Source organism: Mustela lutreola, chromosome 4 (genome assembly GCF_030435805.1).
Source record: "Mustela lutreola isolate mMusLut2 chromosome 4, mMusLut2.pri, whole genome shotgun sequence".
Taxonomy (NCBI): Eukaryota; Metazoa; Chordata; class Mammalia; order Carnivora; family Mustelidae; genus Mustela; species Mustela lutreola.
The window spans coordinates 65,957,993-65,975,608 of NC_081293.1; the positions used below are offsets into that span (position 1 = coordinate 65,957,993).

Here is a 17,616-nt window from a genome sequence, read left to right on the forward strand (position 1 = left end):
CTGCGGCACATGAATATTCTCACTGCGTGACAGTAGCCATCTGGATTTACACACTTTCTCACTGAGTTTAGTTTTAGTATTTCTTTTATCAGGTAAAGGGGCTATTTTGCTGCAGGGAAAACTTGTCAATTAGAGATTTGACACAGCTCAAATATTATAGTGGTTCAACTGTTGAATGTATATAAATCTTTCATTTTTAGTGTATGTGTTCTTATAGTGAATCCAGATTCATGTTAGCTTGGATGTGTTTATGATATTCTCTAGAAAGTTTAGCATTCTGGAGTTCTTCTAAATTAATGCACTGATTGCATCGTGGGATGTCCAGTGTAGTTATTTCTTTGGATGCAGTGTAGCTAATGGCGTGTGTGTGTGTGTGTGTGTGTGTGTGTTGAAAGGAGAGAGAGACAGAGAGAGAGATTGGGAAGAGAATGCTTGCATACTTGGGGATTGGAATTCATAAAAACGATGTATTCCTTAGGTTTCAGACTGACTTAAATTTCTTTCCTATTATAGGAGTAATGCATGTTTATTTTAAAAAATGTAGATGAGCCCCAAAAAGGAAAAAAGAAATGACATCTTAGAGTTAGTCACGGTTAAGAATTTGGTATCTCAATCTGTATGTGTGTGTATTCATACATATGTTTGTTTTTACAAAAATGAGCCAATGCTATAAATATTCTAGAAATTATGTTTTCAGATATATCTATTTATTCAATATCCTTCTATAATATTTTTAATGTGAAAATTTTTATGGCATGGTTACATTGTCTCTCTCGAACATTAGATTTTTCATTATTTTTCTCTTTATTCTGTAATCTTGTAACAACTGACTGATAGAAAAATGTTTCTTAAATTGCAAATTACTTATTGGCCCCCTTCCCCAACTATACTCTGCGGAGTGTGTTGCCTGCCCTGAGACCCACTTCCAGCTGAAGAACACTCCGGTGTGATGCCTACTGACAGCTCCTCTACTTTAGCTGTTTCTTCTTGTAGGAGACAGAGCATGTGGTACCCAGCCAGCCAGAGTGTCGGGGGAGAACAGGAACGCCAGCTCACGAGAGTCCGCAAAACCACTCCTTCAGGTGCCAAGAAACAGTACGAGTTCAACCAAGGTGGGCCTTTTGTCGTCAGAAATTGTACTGTGCCTGGTATTGCTTTCCCAGAAATGCTGATGCTGTGCTTGTCACTCCCACACAAGGCAAGGCTTTCTGATTTTGACTGGCATTCCTTACAAGTCACAGAAGCGGCTTAAAGCAGCTGTGAGAGTATCATTGAGTCTGAGTTGAGGAGAAATGTAAATAACCTACACTTTCTGCCTTCATTTTGGAGATAATCAGTCTTCGGCTCGGCTTGGCTCGGAGAGAGTCTTGGAGAAAGAAATGCTGATTTCATTTGTCCTTTTCTATTCCATGCTAGAGATGATTAGGTTTTCCTCTGTGATAATGATAATTAGTGAGGACAGTGTAGACATCAAGCCAATTTCTTTTCACATATTATCTCATTTAGCCTTTGCCTCTTCTTCACAAAGTGAGTACTAATAGGCCCATTTTATGGAGGAGAAGCCTGAGGCTGGGACTCACTGAGGCACTGGCCTGATGTTGCACAAGTGAAAAAGTTGAGCCAGACTTTGACCCTATAAACATTTGATTACAGAATAGCAGGTGTGGCTTCGGTGCTGATCCCAGTAGTGTCCTTGAGGCACTTGAAGCAGCCCTGGGGCTGGGCTCTCTGGTCTGCTAGACCTGCTGGAGACAGCCCGGGGTCCAGGGCGAGGGCGGAGGTGGAAAGCTGTCTGCAGCACGGTTGGCATGGCATTCTGATGGGAGCCCAGCATTGCAGCTGTCTGTGGAAAGTCTTTTCTGGAAATAAACAGAAGAAAGAATTCAGCTGCGAGTTGTGTCAGCTGTCTTTGTAGGATCATGTGTACAGCATAATCATAGCCTTCAGTCAGTGGGAAGGGAGCGCTGTGCTTCCAAGCATGACCTTTAGATTTTTTTTTTCTTTTATGGCAGCACAGCCTAAATGAATCAACAACTACAGAGAAGTTGGCTGCTATGTAATTTTGCTTTAAAATATTCAACATACTAAATTTAGAATCAAAGAGACCCAAAAGGTTGGAGGGGTCCCAAAACCAAGGTGACTGCTCTCCAACCAGATTAATAGGTTTCTTGTATCATCCTTCTCACAAGCTGCCACCTCTTTTCTGTTTATTCTTATGTGACTTCAGGTCAGGTAAGACTCAGCCTTGTCATTTCTCTGCTGCTTGGGGCATTCTCCTTCCTACTTGAAGCCTTATTATAATGAAGCTCTTTTAGACTGACTAGAGCCAATTTTGTGCAGTGACCCTGTTTCCCTTCCACCTCACTGGTGACTGACTGCCTTTCTCAGCAAGAACAGGCCAACTCTATACCCATGCATAGTTCAAAATAGTAACACAAAACAAAACAAATGAACAAAAAACCTAAATCATTCTTGTGTATGGAATGTATGGCAGCCCTTTGGGGTGGGTGTTCCACAGAGGCTAATCAGGAAGAACATTTAACAGTTAGACTTCTCAAAGATACTTGATGTTTGATAACTTTAGATCAATTTATATCTCACCTACAGTGGGGAAAGTAAGTGGTAATACTTACTGTTATTAGAGGGCAAGTCAGAAGTTTAATAGGATTCTGTGATAAGAATCATTTACATATGATTAGTAAGAGCTAAGAGTATTGGATTAGAATAGTTAGTGGGTTTTTTTTTTTTAAGATTTTGTTTATTTATTTGACAGATAGAGATCACAAGTAGGCAGAGAGGCAGGCAGAGAGAGAGAGAGAGAGAAGGAAGCAGGCTCCCTGCCGAGCAGAGAGCCCCATGCGGGGCTCCATCCCAGGACCCTGGGACCATGACATGAGCCGAAGGCAGAGGCTTTAACCCACTGAGCCACCCAGGCTCTCCTAGTTTGTGTTTTTTAAATATTTATTTATTAGAGAGAGAGAGAGCGAGGAGCACATGCACAAGCAGGCAGAGTGGCAGGTAGAGGCAGAGAGAGAAGCAGGCTCCCTGCTGAGCCAGAAGCCCCATGAGGGACTCAATCCCAGGACCCTGGGGTCATGACCTGAGCTAAAGGCAGTGGCTTACCTGACTGACCCACCCAGGCATCCCTGAATTAGAATAGTTTTGATGAGGAAATATACTGTGCAGCAATTCTTATATTTGGGGATGGGAAGTTACAGTTGAATTTGGATTCTCAGACCTAGGGTACCTTTTCTCAGAAAAACAGAGATGTACATATATACAAGTTTGTAACACCTTAGGAGGTTCCTTGACCTCCTCTGCATGTCAGTGAAAGGAACCAAATACCGACAGGGTCCCCAAATTCACCAGGGTCACAGGCAGCCTTCCTGGTGAAATCAGGTTTGTCTCTCCCCAACACATTGGCCACTTCTACATCTTAACAAACCTCCATAGGACCCCAAATACCTTGTCCTTTTCTTCCTTTCCCTTCTAGCCTCCAGGTTCCACCTTGATGGGACCTAGGTTTATTAGCTAGCCCCATTCCAGAATATTCTGTACCCCATTGTTGGAAAATCATAGGATCTGGAATTAAGGATCAGATCAGAAGCAGTGTCTGATACTATTAAGTTTAGTATTTAGATTGGGCTGGTAACCTTTAAACTAGACTTATTTCTCACAGCCATGGTGGCGTCACCTAGGGACATTCTAATGAAACTTAAAAAAAAAAAATCTCAAAATGTTACAAGGATTGTGAAACTTGAACTGGTGAAATGAGATCTGAGGCTAAAAACAACTTTGAGTCAGGTAGCTCACATTCCTGATAACATTTCCCTTCCCTTTTAAGCCAGCATATGGCCAGGTTCAGGCATATGGTGCCCAAAAAGATCTTGATAGAGACATGATACTGTAACAGGATGCTCCAGACCTAGTTTTGGCTCAAAGTGAGAGAAGGAGCCAGGATAAATCTCTGCGGTTATAAAATGCCACCTTCTTGGGGGTGGAGGGAGAATTTTATTGGCATAATGAATACTTTGAAAAAGGAGGAAAGATCTTTTTGCCACCAAGGGGTCACATGTCACTTCAATGAGACTCAAAGTTAGTCTTCAGAGAATGAATCCATCCTTGTAGAAATGAGATTTTGGAGCTCATTGTGTTATGGAGTGGGAACTGATCTTTGCATGGATGCCAAGGAGAAATAGTTTCCTACCTTCAGCTCTCAGATCATGTTGTATCTTCAGCTCTTTCTAGCATAAGGAGCCTCTGTCTGTGTCTGTGGATGGGCTTCAGGGAGGTTTATGAGTGTTTAAAACAACCCACATTTATAATCTTATAGTTCTGTAGATATCCAACATGGGTCTGTGGTTTATCTAGTGTGGAGATACACTTGCCTTGTACTATGTCTTCCATACATTTCCCTCTAGCCATGGCCAAGAGAGATTTTCTAATTTTAAGGACTCATGGGACTAGATGGGGCTGGCTCAGGTAATAAACAATAATCTCCTCATCTCAAGGTCTTTTACTTGATCGTATCTTCAGAAGCCCTTTTGTCATGTAAGAGTAACATGTGGAGTGGGACAAAAAATTAGGACACAGGGAGCTTGGTGTGTGTGTGGTGGTGGGAGGGAGGGGTTATTCTGCCTGCTACCGAAAAGTTCGGTTTCCCATTGAAAATCTCTACAACATTCATCAGAATCTCATGTGGTACTCATGACCCCCCAAAAGTCCTATCCTAACCTTTTTCTACCTTCCAGTTTGCTTGTTCTTCAACAGAGCCAACCTCAGACACTGATTTCACCCCTCCATCCTCTTTCACCACATCCTTGCTTCTGTTTGCCATGTCCTCTCTGTCCTTATATGCTATTCCTTATACAGTGCCCCACGGCAGAGAACTCAAGTCTGGTGTCCTGTGGTTTATCTAGTGTGGAGATACACTTGCCTTGTACTATGTTTCAAAAATATATATTTTTTAAGGGTTTTATTTGTTTATTTGACAGAGATTACAAGTAGGCAGAGAGGCAGACAGAGAGAGAGGAAGCAGGCTCCCCGCCGAGCAGAGAGCCTGATGTGGGGCTCCATCCCAGGACCCTGAGATCATGACCTGAGCCGAAGGCAGAGGCTTTAACCCACTGAGCCACCCAGGTGCCCCTGTTTTAAAAATATTTTGAGACGATATTTAAAATTCAGAAATTTTGTGGATTTGGGAGACGTTTCTTGACAAACTCAAGATAGGATAACTTATGGGCTATATTCCCAAGGGGCAACGATTAGCTGGAGTTGCGGAGCAGGTGTCCATTTTTCCTCAACTCCCACCTGGATCTGCTTCCTTATTTATGTTCTTTGCTGGCTCCTACAGGCATTTGATTTATAATGCCTGCTTTAATCATTTTCTTCCCAGCGACTGCTCATCCTAGGTGCTCTAGCTGCCTGGAGCTAAGCCCTAATAAGGTGATGTCTGATAATGTCTTATGCCTCCTTTCCAAGATGATGTATTTACATTTTAACTTGGATTTTCATTGCATCTGTGTGGAGGGGCTGCGTGTTACCCTACTCTGGCATGCTTTTCAGTACCTGGAGCTTTTTCAAAACACTTATAATTATGGAACTGCATTTGGTTAGAGCAAGAATGAAGCCTTAGTAATTATTTAATACAACCCTCTCATTTTCTAGTTTGACACCCAGTGAGGCTGTGATTTGCTTAAGCCCTGGCTCCCCTTTTAACAGAATCAAGACAAATGCCATCAATCTGTTCAGAGCAGTCACTTGATGAATATGCATCAGTTTGATTTTTTTTTTTTTTTTTTTTTGGTGTAGCTACAGCCAGTGCTGATCCTAGGAACCCTCCTAGATGACAAAGGAGGATTTATGAATGTAAGAGAATACTAATGAAGCTGGGGATTTCTTACCCAGCTAAGTAAATTTACTTTTGAGAGTGATTAACTCACTTGTGTTTAAAATATTGTATTAAAATTTATGACAGCATTAAACTTTTAATGTCATTAAAGACCTTGCCTGTATAAACAGGAGCTATTCTATATAGCATTGTGTCACCACTAATTAAGTTGGTGGTTACATTGGCGAATGGGAGTTTATTAGCCTCTTCATCTGGAAGTTCCCAGTTAGAGGGGGTTCAGGATTGGTGTGTTAGCGAGAATAATGGCCTTTGATGGATTTGACTATTTTCGTGATGTTCCAGAAGAAAGAAAAAGCTTTGTTGTTTTATGGAAAGAGAAAGTTTTGTTGGCAGTAACTTTTCCATGGGGAATAAATCCTTTCAGCTTTTGTTTTTGAGATAGACAACTTGTCTGTATTTTAATAGCTAATAGTTTCTTATTTAAGTATTTTTCATAGCAGTAAGCAGAGTCTTAATGAGCTCTGCTGAAAAGAGTACGAGAATGAGCACCCTGAGATTTTTAATAACATAGTAGACAAGATGTGCCTTCTTTGACTGTACCAGACAGAAGCTCTACTTGATGCCAATATGCTGTTATTAGTGTGCTCTCAGGATTCCTCCCCTCTCCTTTCTGTCTCTGTGTGTCTCCTTCTCTCTTCTCTTCTTCTCTTTCTTTCTTTCTTTCTGTCTTTCTTTCAATTGTGCAGGGGGAGGACAATGAATGAAGTATAAATTTTAAAAAAATTAGTTTGCCTTGACAGTATTTTGAGACTCCCTGCTATACAGTTGGGTGAAGAATGGGCTCTGAAAGGCTTACTTTGCCTATATTGCGTGGGAAGGGAGCCATATAGTGAGGGCTTTTCTTCATCCCCCAGTCCTGCCTCCATCCCCATGGGCTCCGAAATGGTCTGCTAGAATGGAAAGAACATTCAGATTAAGAAATGCAGAGTCTTATCTCATGTCTCTCAGGTGACCTTGGTCACTTAATGCAAATCCCTCAGTCCCCTCCTCTAACACAAGTTTGGGTCAGATGATTTCTCTTCCCTCTTCTGACTCGAATTCTAAAAATGCTCAACATTCTAGATGTTTAAAGGATTTGATGTGGAAAGATTTTAGCTTAATAAAACAAGCTCTTGCAGTCACAGATAAAAATAATTCCTCCTCCATGCTACAGAGCACAAAAATATCCTCTACCAAATCACCAGTCCCTTGAACTGATTGACAAAGAGCCCACACTTGATTATTCTGGGAATGAAACCCACCTTTATTATTACTATTATTTATTACTATTATTTTTTGAGACTGCCCTTGGTTATTTTATAAATTGTTAGCACTTTCACAAGGCAATGATTAGGCATAAAGATAATAGGGAAACAGTCTCTCATTAATAATAATAGTAAATGGGACATGATTGTATTAGAAAATATTTTTAAAAATCTAAGGAAACAAAAATTTCTTATAATCCTACTGCCCCAACATAAACATGGTTATCCATTTTAGTGTATGTTTTTGTATTGTTGCTATTGTTTTATGTTTTTATTTAATTCCAGTTAGTTAAATATAGTGTTTTATTAGTTTCAGGTATACAATATAGTAGTTCAATACTTTAATATATCACCCTGTCATCATCACTAGTGCACTCCTTATATTGCTGCTGTTGTTTTAATGTGGCATAAAAAAGTTGTGTATGAAAGGGGCTTCCTGATACATTCGGGTTGAATTCACTTCAAGCAGGCTCCAGAGAATAAAGCTAGACCAGAATGCATTCTGCAATCTGACTCTACAATCTTTATATGTAAATTGAATAATAAAGTAATGGGGTAATTATTACCAACCTCAGCTTCATGTATGGCTAAGGAGAGCAAATTTGATTTTTTGTAACAAATACTCTAACATATAATTTTTACAAGGAACATATTTTACAAACTTTGGTATCAAAGGCTTGTGTTAGAAATATTATTTCTAGGGGGCACCTGGGTGGCTCAGTGGGTTAAGCCTCTGCCTTCGGCTCAGGTCATGATCCCAGGGTTCTGGGATCTCTGCTTGGGAGGGAGCCTGCTTCCTCCTCTCTCTCTGCCTGCTTGTGATCTGATCTCTCTCTCTGTCAAATAAATAAATAAATAAAATCTTAAAAAAAAAAAAAAAGAAATACTATTTCTAGGATATGGAGCAAAAAATTTGTCCTTAATATCTCAAAATCTTAGAAAACTTCTTGGTCTAACTCGGACTAGATTTAAGAGATAAATTTCAGTAGTGATGATAGGAGACAGAGTGTGCATATAAACTTAAAATCTAATTTAAAACTGACCAGCTGGTTAGACATTGAGTGTTCTTGAAGCCACAGGAATGAGGCTGTTCTTCAACTTACTCTTTATCTTCCCAATGAGGCAATGGCTACTCCAGTGTTTATGTCATAGTATTCATCTACAGGATTATCTCTTTTCAAGACTAATGTGCAATACTAAACACACACACACACACACACACACGCACACACACGAACATATTCATATCCACACACAGCTCTCACCCACACTTTTTTCTATTTTTTTAATCTTTAACCAACTTATTTAATTTGTATGTATAAATTATTTTCATATAAACGAAATCTCAGACATTTCTGTGTAACTAGTTTGTCCTACTTAATATTGCATTTTTTCCACATCATAAAATATTCTAAAATATTTATGACTATAAAATATTCCATTCTGTGACTATACCATCCCTTATGTAATAAATTCCAGATTAGGGTGTATTTTGACTACTTCTGTTATTTATATTTATAAATATTGCTGTAGTAAGAATTGTTTAAAATATTTTTATGTACTTCCGTTTTAGTTTTTTTGGTTTGTGCTTAAGGGTAAAGCTGTCTAGGCTCGGGATTTGAAATAATAAACCAAAAAGAGACATGGGATATAAGTTTTTCAATTATCTGATCATGAAGGCAGATAGGAATAAAATGGATAATTGATAATTTTGAGAGAATTAGATAGAAGGTCATGTGGTTAGATTTCTGCATGTGGCGGCATCATAGGATAGTGGTGGAATGTTCGAGACAGCTCAATCCAATCCCCTTCTCCATACTTGTATAATCTAGATATTTCTGTTTCACCCACTAGCCCTTATGGTTTTCTAGTTTAGATTGTGCTTGGAGCAAAGCGCCTCTGGCGCGAACAATCCCAGAGACCATTAGGAAGGCATGCGGGGTGTGGAACAATTCTTTGATGTGTGGAACTACCCTGCATACTTCAGGGACTCTAGAATCTTTTGTTGTAGCCCGCAGAATGTCAGTAGTCTCTGCCAGCCTCTGTACCAATCACAAATAACCCCTAAATTTCCTAAATGTTTTCTAGAGGACATACCACCATCCCCTTGAGAAACATCAATCTTCATGATGGATATTTAAAGCTGTTTTATGAGAGTCTTTATTAACGTGGGTATGTGTTCATGATTTATTTATACATGGAGAAGAAAGCAATTATATAACAGAATTACAAGGTGATCTTATTTTTGCTTAACATATAATTATATACAGAAACTTATACTGGAAGGACACAAATCAATATTTTATTGGTGTTATTTTCAGGTGGCATGATTAAGGGTGGTGATTTAAAAAATATTCTTTTTGCTTTCCAAATTTTCCCCCAGTGAGTGCCTCTTAAGTTTGTAACTGGGAAAATTATTTATAAATGAAAAAAAAGCAGTACATACTGTTCAGGATATAGAACCATAAATAAAATTGTTGCAGTCATTGCAATCATATTAGGTAATCAAATTAGGTAATTTTATTTTCTATTTCTTTGAACTGTTTTATCTCAGTCGGAGATAGATAGGAATATTAGAGGAGAACAGATTTTTTACTATTAGTTTTATTTTTGTTAACTAGAAGAAACTTAAAAGACATTTTCAGTGATGCCTGTGGCTTTTATGGTTTGGGTTAGTTGGAATCAGAAAGTGAATATTAAAGGTGATTTTTATGGGGTCAGATGACACTTAAAATCAGAACTTGTATCTTAGACGCCTCTTGTTTGATTATCTTATTCTGTGGATAAAAGTAAAAGAAAGTCTCTTTTTATACCCTTCCAGCTATGCAAGTCTTTTAGCGTTCCCCTAGCATAGAGTTCTAATCAAGAGAACCCCTATGACTTTGCAGATACCAGGGGCAAAAGAAATAGCAGGGCCCATTTAAATGGAAATAGGTTCTACAAACAGAAACTTGAGAGGTCGAAACAGGAATAAACCCGTATGTCAGGAGGTTTTCAAACAATGCCTTGAATTAACACCAGTACAAGAAAACATCTTAGGCCACACTGAGCTTACTGAATAAATCCAGATACACATAACAGAGTGCTTGGGGTGTGCATGTGGAGTGCCAGTTCCCTAGGGAAAGGAAGATTGTTGTCAGAAGTAGGTTAGAGATAGAAAGTGCTGGGAAGATAAAATCACGACACTGCTGGAGTAACACGGGGGCCTGGGGCGAACTTGGAACTGATGGAAGGAGAGAGCTGAGAACCAGCTTTAAGGTAACTGCCAAAAAGTGTCTGGTGTGCCTGGTCAAACTTGAATGAGATGAACACAGGCGAGAACCAGCCTCCTCTGACCTATCTTTCTGATCATTAACTCACCCTTGCCCCTCAGACCAACTCTAATCCAGGTTCTGTTCATCTTGTGCCAAGACCACACTGGTAAGGACAGGGTAATGTTGTAGGTATGTATGGCATTTGTTGTTTGCTTTGACAAGGAAGGATAATGAGAATCCTAACTAGCATAAGGAATAGCAGGTGTCGAGTGCTCGTTTATTCAAGACACAGACAAGGGCCATAAGGCTAGAGAGACCGAACTGCAGAGAGAATGTATTACATGGTATCAAAAAGGTTGGAGTGCCCGGATAGCACAGGGCCTTGTAGCTGGGGTATGGCTCTTGGATTTTGTTGAAGTTGAGGGAAGCCACGGGAGATTATCAACAGGAGAAGGACATGCTCAGATTTACATCTTTAAAGACCACTCTAGGTGTGTGTTGTGGGGACGCAGGGAGACAGTGGAGGCCAGGCATCATACTTGTGGGAGATGATTGTGACAGTGACAGCAGAAGAGGGAAGAGGAGAGGTGGAGATTAGAGACGCGTATCTTCTTTTTGGAAGAGGAAAAAAGCCTTTACTAGGGCACAGGTAGGATTTAGGCTTATTTAATATTAATGCTTACTTAAATCCTCTGTGCCTTAAATTCTTTTGTTCTTAGAACTATCCTGATTCATAATTTAAAAGCTAGAATGTTAGAAGGCCAAGTATCAGATGTAATATCACAGTGCCCAATGCAATGAGAACTTAATATTCATCAAATATTTACCTGCCATTCAAATTAGCCCCCCCCACAATTATTTTTGATCTCCTGTCCTCTCTACTTTAGCTGTCCCTAAACTAAATCTTCATTTGTATGATTTTTTTTTTTTTTTTTCTGTCCCTGACTCAGAAAGATAGGTATTGTGTTTACTCTGGACTTGCTTACATTAGATTTCTCCATAAAGCAGAACCTCATAGAAAGCCTTGGGTGCAGGGAGGGGATCCCAGAAAGCAGGAAGTGGGGGGAAGAGGAAGAGCTGAAAGCTGGGGTGTAGCTGAGGTTACCACCTTTGGCAGTTGGAGATTGGTCCCCTGAGGACTCTGTGAGGAACCTTGTAAAGAGTCCGCAGATGTATCCCTTTGAAAGTTGGGGGGCTACAGTATTTATTCACACACTCCCCTCTTTGCTGGCTGAGGGTTGTTCCCAGAGGAGGTAATTCTCCCACACTTCCAGGCTGAGGGAGTGAACTCTGCCTCACAAAACTCTTGAGGCAGAAAAGTGAAGAGGCTTAGCAGGTACTAAAAGGGGAGTGATTTGAGTGAGCAGAACTGTCCATGGCGCTGAAGCATCTGCTGTGACCACTGTGCCTCCTGAGCTGACCACTCTCTGGCACAGGAAGCACAGGTGTCTCATAATTACTTGCTAAATGAATAGAAAAAAATGAGATATGCGAGGAAGTACTTTGTATCCAGCTCAGCAAACCTATCATTATTAATAATGTTATTAGTACTTCCACTCCTAATGGATTCTGTGTCTTCAATATCCCTTCCCAAACTCTTCTTTCTGACTCATGGAGTGTTTCTGAACCACACCCATGGCAGCCCAGCCTCCTTTCTTCTCCCAGTCCTGGCGCTGGCCTCATGGGTCTTACTGCCCACCCATTCTCTGGGTATTGGCATTGTTCTGGCAGTTTCTGGGCTCTGCTCCAACCCACCAAGGTGAGGAGCGGTATCTATTCCAGTTCAGCTGGGCTGCCCTGTGTTCAGTGTTTCTCAGTGTCTCCAGGGACATGACTCTTCTAGCTTTTGGAATGTGTGCCCTGGGAGGCCAGGCCAGAAACACCGAGGGAACTGCTGAACTTAGAGAAGTCCCTCTCATCTGTGCTCTTTAGCCACTGGTAGCCTCCCAGGTTGCTGCACCTGGACTTTTAGGATAATATTTCCCAATTAGGAGTCCCCTGAATCACTTGTTAAACACATGTGGCCATGTACTCCTTTGGAAATTCAGGTTCAGTAACGATGGGGCCCAGGAATGTTTTTAAGGACACTGATTGGTTGTAATTTTCAGAGGAGCATAAAGGGAGGTAGAGCTTGGGTTCTAGTAACTAGCAGGGCATATTGTTAGAGATTAGCATTCCGCCTCTAGCCATAATCTCCTGCTCCCCTTCATTTACCTGGACAAGTACATCCATGGATTGGAAAGTCACTTCATGAACATCTATTGACTTCTGGTTCTGTTTTCAGTCAGCAATCTCTTTGTGTCAGGGGTCATTTCAAATTCAGTGCCTTGGTTTCTTTACCTTTGAAGGTGGCTGCCTAGTATTCAATCTCAGTCCTTTAGCACAGAAATTTGGTTAAAAGAAAAAGACCAATAAGAGAATGTCTTTAATATAGCTTAGACTCTCTAGAGAACAGAATTTTTTATTTACTGGTATTGAGGGTTGCTATTGTTGCTAATAATGTTACTGGAATTTATTGGCATCGTGTCTATGTCTGCATATAGAGCTATTGTTTGTACATAAAGAATGTTTTGCTCATATGGTTGTCCTCTTGGGATATACCTTTTGTTTTCAAAAGTGTTTTAGGAAACAACAGTCATACAGTCAGCCAGCAGTCATCCGGGTATACATTAGTGTATCCCATGCTGCTTTCTGAACAGAGGCTCAGTTTAATGCAGCGGAATATCTTGAACTCTTTTTTTTTTAAATTTATTTTTTATTTATTTTTGGCATAACAGTATTCATTATTTTTTCACCACACCCAGTGCTCCATGCAATCCGTGCCCTCTATAATACCCACCACCTGGTACCCCAACCTCCCACCCACCTGCCAATTCAAACCCCTCAGATTGTTTTACTCTTAAGAGTGATTCAAGGTTCAGCTTGGTTTGGCCTTAAGGTTCTGATTCTGTATGAAGCACTCTGAAGAGTGTTCTGGCTTCTCTCCTTTTACTCTTTTTGCCCAGGTTTTCATAAATGTGGGTTAAAACACCACTTGCTAATCTCCAGCAGGTCTCTTCAGGGAAGAAATGGATCTGCTTGTAGGCATGAGAACCCCACCCTGCTGTCCTGCTGGCATGTTGTAGGTGGAGGAGAGAGCATGAGTTTTATCATAATCATCATATACACTTAGGAATATACCAGAGTTGGCAGTTGTCCATAACCCTGGGATGAATGCTTTATTCATTTTTTTAAAAGATTTATTTATTTATTTTAGAGAAAGGAAGAGAGAGCATGAGCAGGAAGAGCAGAGGGAGAGGAAGAAAGAGCCTCAAACAGACTCCTGAGCATGGAGCCCAACTCATGACCCTGAGATCATGACATGAGCCAAAATCAAGTTAGTCGCTTGACTGACTGCACCACTCACATGCGCCTTCACCCAGGGTGAAAACTCTATTAACAAACATATGAGTGCCTACTCCATGCCAAATGTCACCATTAGCCATAGATAAAAATAATAAGCAAGACTCACAAGGTCCCTGCTCCATAAAGTGTCATAAGAGAGAGGAAGAGACAATCAGGTAATTATACATATACATGGTTAAGGACTATGTTATGGAGCAAATAAGGAATTATAATACAACAAGAACATGGGACACCTGGTTGGCTTAGTCCATTAAGTGTCTGCCTTTGGCTCAGGTCATGATCCCAGGGTCCTGGGATTGAGTCCTGCATCGGGTTTCTTGCTCAGCAGGGAGCCTGCTTCTCCCTCTGCCTGCCTCTTCTCCTTCTTATGGTCTCTTTTCTTCTCTCTCTCTCTCTCTCTCTCTGGCAAATAAATTTTTAAAATCTTAAAAAAAAAGAACATATAAATGGGAGACTTGATTGTGAGGTACCTGGTATCTATAGGATGAATGTATTAATTAGGAGAGAAAGTGGATAGGGAATAGCATTATGGGCACAGGAACAGCATATATAAAGGCCTGAGGTGGGAATGACCATGGTGCATACAAGAAACTATAAGAATGTCAGTGTAGTAGGAGCAGAGAGGGGATGGTATGAATTGAGGTTGAAGAGGTGCACAGATGCAAAATCCTGTAGGGTGTCCCAGGATACTTTAAATATATTGGTTTTTAAGTGCCATGTGCAGAAGGATAGTGACAAGTGATTGTGTGGAAAATGGTTTGAGAGTGTAGAGTGGAAGTAGGGGGATCATGGAGGCAGACCAAAAGACAGATTATAGTAATTGGACTTGAGGTGGTAGTGGTGGAGGTAGAGGTAAGGGGACAAATGCAAAAGTTACTTGGGATGAAAAATTGAAGGACATCATAATACAATGGGTATTGAGCTTTAGGGAGAGGAAAGTGTCAGAATAACTCTGGCACTGGATAGAGGGGGAAATTTTTCACTGAGATAGGGAACACATTCATCTGCAAATTTAATTATTGATGATTGAAATATTGATATAAATTTAAAAATCCTATGCTAAAATATTGCTTTTTCACAAATTATTACATCTGTGATCTGACACTATCCTTAGGCCATGAAAAATATCTTAATGCTTTGTTCATCTTGCTATTTTGAATTCCAGTACATGTTCTGAGGGAAGACCACTGAAGGATGATCCTACATATTGGCTTGGCATATGCTTTAGGGTTCCAGCAATGTGGGAACGCCAAAAAATTTGGAAAAGATCCTCTTTAATGGGTTGTCCACAACTTTGCAGTCACCACATCCAGGAGAAGATCTTTTAATATCAGTGCACAATTAAGTTTTCTATTTTTCTGCCAGAAGTGCTTTTAATTTGAATTATATCATGGTGGCAATAGTAGGGATGGCAGGGGTTGTGGTAGTGATGTGGCAGTCAGTCCTGGGGGTTGTGGTGGTGATAATACTGATGATGGTTGTAGTGGTGATGATGACAGTGATGGTGGTGATGACCGTGGTAGTTTTGGTGACAGTGATGGTGGTGATAATGGTGGTGGTGGTGAAGATAGTAAGAGTGGCAGTGATAGCAATGGGAGTGGCAGATACAGTAGTGATCACAGTGACAGTGGAGGTGATGATGGCAGTGGTGGTAACAATTGCGGTGGCAGTGGGGGTGACTATGGTGGTGGTGGTGATGACAGTGGCAGTGGCAGTGATGGTAGTGGTGATGGCACCACAATAGTGGTCATGATGATGGTGGCAGTGGCGACAACAATGGTGATGATGATGACAGTGGGAGTGGTGGCAGTGTTGGTGAGGACAATGACATTGATGGTAGTCATGGTGACAATGACCATAGTGGTGGTGGTGATGATGACAATTCTGGTGGTGGTGATGACACTGCTGGTGGTGGTGGTAATGACAGTGATGGTAATGGTGGTGATGACAGTGCTTGTGGTGGTGACAATGTGCTGGTGGTGGTGATGAGAGTGCGGGTGATGGTGATGATGGTGCTCATGGTAGTGATGACAATGCTGGTGGTGGTGGTGATGACAGCGATGATGGTGGTGGTGACAGTATTGGTGGTGGGGGTGACAGTGCTGGTGACGGTGGTGATCTTCAGAGGCATGATACTCTCCTCAGTGCTGAGACCCATAGTCACGCTCTGTGGAACACAGTCTGCATTCCTTGTTGCCTGGACCAGAGGACAAGGCTGTGATGGAGCTGGCAGAGTGCTCTGACAGGCCTACCCATAGCAGAGATGTGTATGGTTCCTTTTCTATTGTTACTTTGGATGAAGGGAAGCAAGAGAATTGGAGGGAATGTTTCAGTGTGACCCAGAATTTATGTTTAGGCCAGTTTTCAGACAGGACTGTAAATGGTTCAAGCAGTATCTTTAAAGATCTTTAAAAAAAAGGGAATTTGAGATACCTAGATACTGTTCCATTTCTCTTTTCATTGCTAAATTCCTCTATGGAGAAGCTTTCACTTTTCTTTCCTCTTCTGCCATGACCTTTATCTTGTTCAGTCCACCAGCCTTTTGTTTCTCTGCTTGCATTCTCACGAGCTCCAAATGACTGGGATTTTCTAGCAGTGTGAACTTGGGCAATGCACCTTCATGTTCTGTTCTCCTTGCCTCCCTTGTTTTCTGCTCTACTTAGCACCTGGTACACCATAGATCACTGGTTTATTTCTTTAGGTTCTCTTTCCTCATATGAAAATTGTAAGTTCCTTTAGGGCAGAGACTTTATTTTATTCACTGTTTTATTCCAAAAACCTCCAATAGGACCTGGCACAGAGTTGGTGGTTCATAAATATTAATATAACAAAAGAATAAAGTTATATAACTTCCTTATTTTCTGTTAAGTCAAATGGGATGCTAATGCTAATCTCATATAGTTACTATGAGGATTAAATGAAATAATGTAAGTAAAGTACCTGGCATTCCCAGGCTGGTGTAGTAAGGGCTGGTGAACTGTTAGATGGTCCATGACACTATTCTTTCTCATAACCTGTTTTTCTTTGTTATTTAGAATGATATTCCAGTTAGCTTCTTATCTCCTTAGTGATGGATCTGTACCTTCTTTCTTCTGTCCACTAAACTGGCCAGTTTTAGAGAATTGCCCAGTGGCCCTGAGTAAGGAAACCCCAGGTTTTGTCTTTTTCAGCTTGTTTATTCACAAGGTTTTGATTATTGTTAATAAAATAGACTATTTATTATCATCATTTATAATTCTGTTATGTTAGTTTTCATATGTGATTCTAGATCCATGTGTTATTTTTTAATACAGCTAGCAGTAGTATCGTGAATTATCCTATGAGGTAGCTTCTATTATTTTCACTTTACAGATGAGGAAACCAAGCCTTACAGAGGTTGATATCTTACCTGTGGGTACACACAGCTAGTAAGTGGATCAAAAAGACATTCTTAGATCTGTTCCTTTTGTTTCTTCCTTTCCCATCCAAAAACGTGCACTGAGTGTATACCATAGCCAGGCACCATGCTAGGCTCTGGCTGAACAACAGGGAAAAAACATCAGTGCAGAACCTGTGACCACTGCACATCATAGTTACCATTACCACAGCCTCTCTGCTAAACTCACTGTGGAGTGCGAATTCTAGGGTGAGCCCTGCTCAGGTATTTTTACTTCCCTAACTCAGCCTTACTTCAAGCTGCAAATATCTAAATCTAAACTCATGAATTGCCTTTCTTTCTGCCAACTGCCTGCTCTCCCCACCAAAATTACATATTTTTCTATCTCCATTAGAAAAAACACTTGTCATCTTTCTAGTCACATAG

The 17,616-nt window shown here is 40.6% G+C and overlaps 1 protein-coding gene across 6 annotated transcripts in view; it reads left to right on the forward strand.

The window, feature by feature from the left end:
- Window positions 1-17,616, forward strand: part of FAM13C (family with sequence similarity 13 member C) — a 154,852-nt gene that overhangs the window by 65,877 nt on the left and 71,359 nt on the right. For all 6 annotated transcript variants that reach the window (XM_059170211.1, XM_059170207.1, XM_059170205.1 and 3 more), the window contains one exon: window positions 994-1,112. In XM_059170211.1, the coding sequence (XP_059026194.1) occupies window positions 994-1,112 (119 nt within the window). The remainder of the gene's footprint in view (window positions 1-993; window positions 1,113-17,616) is intronic.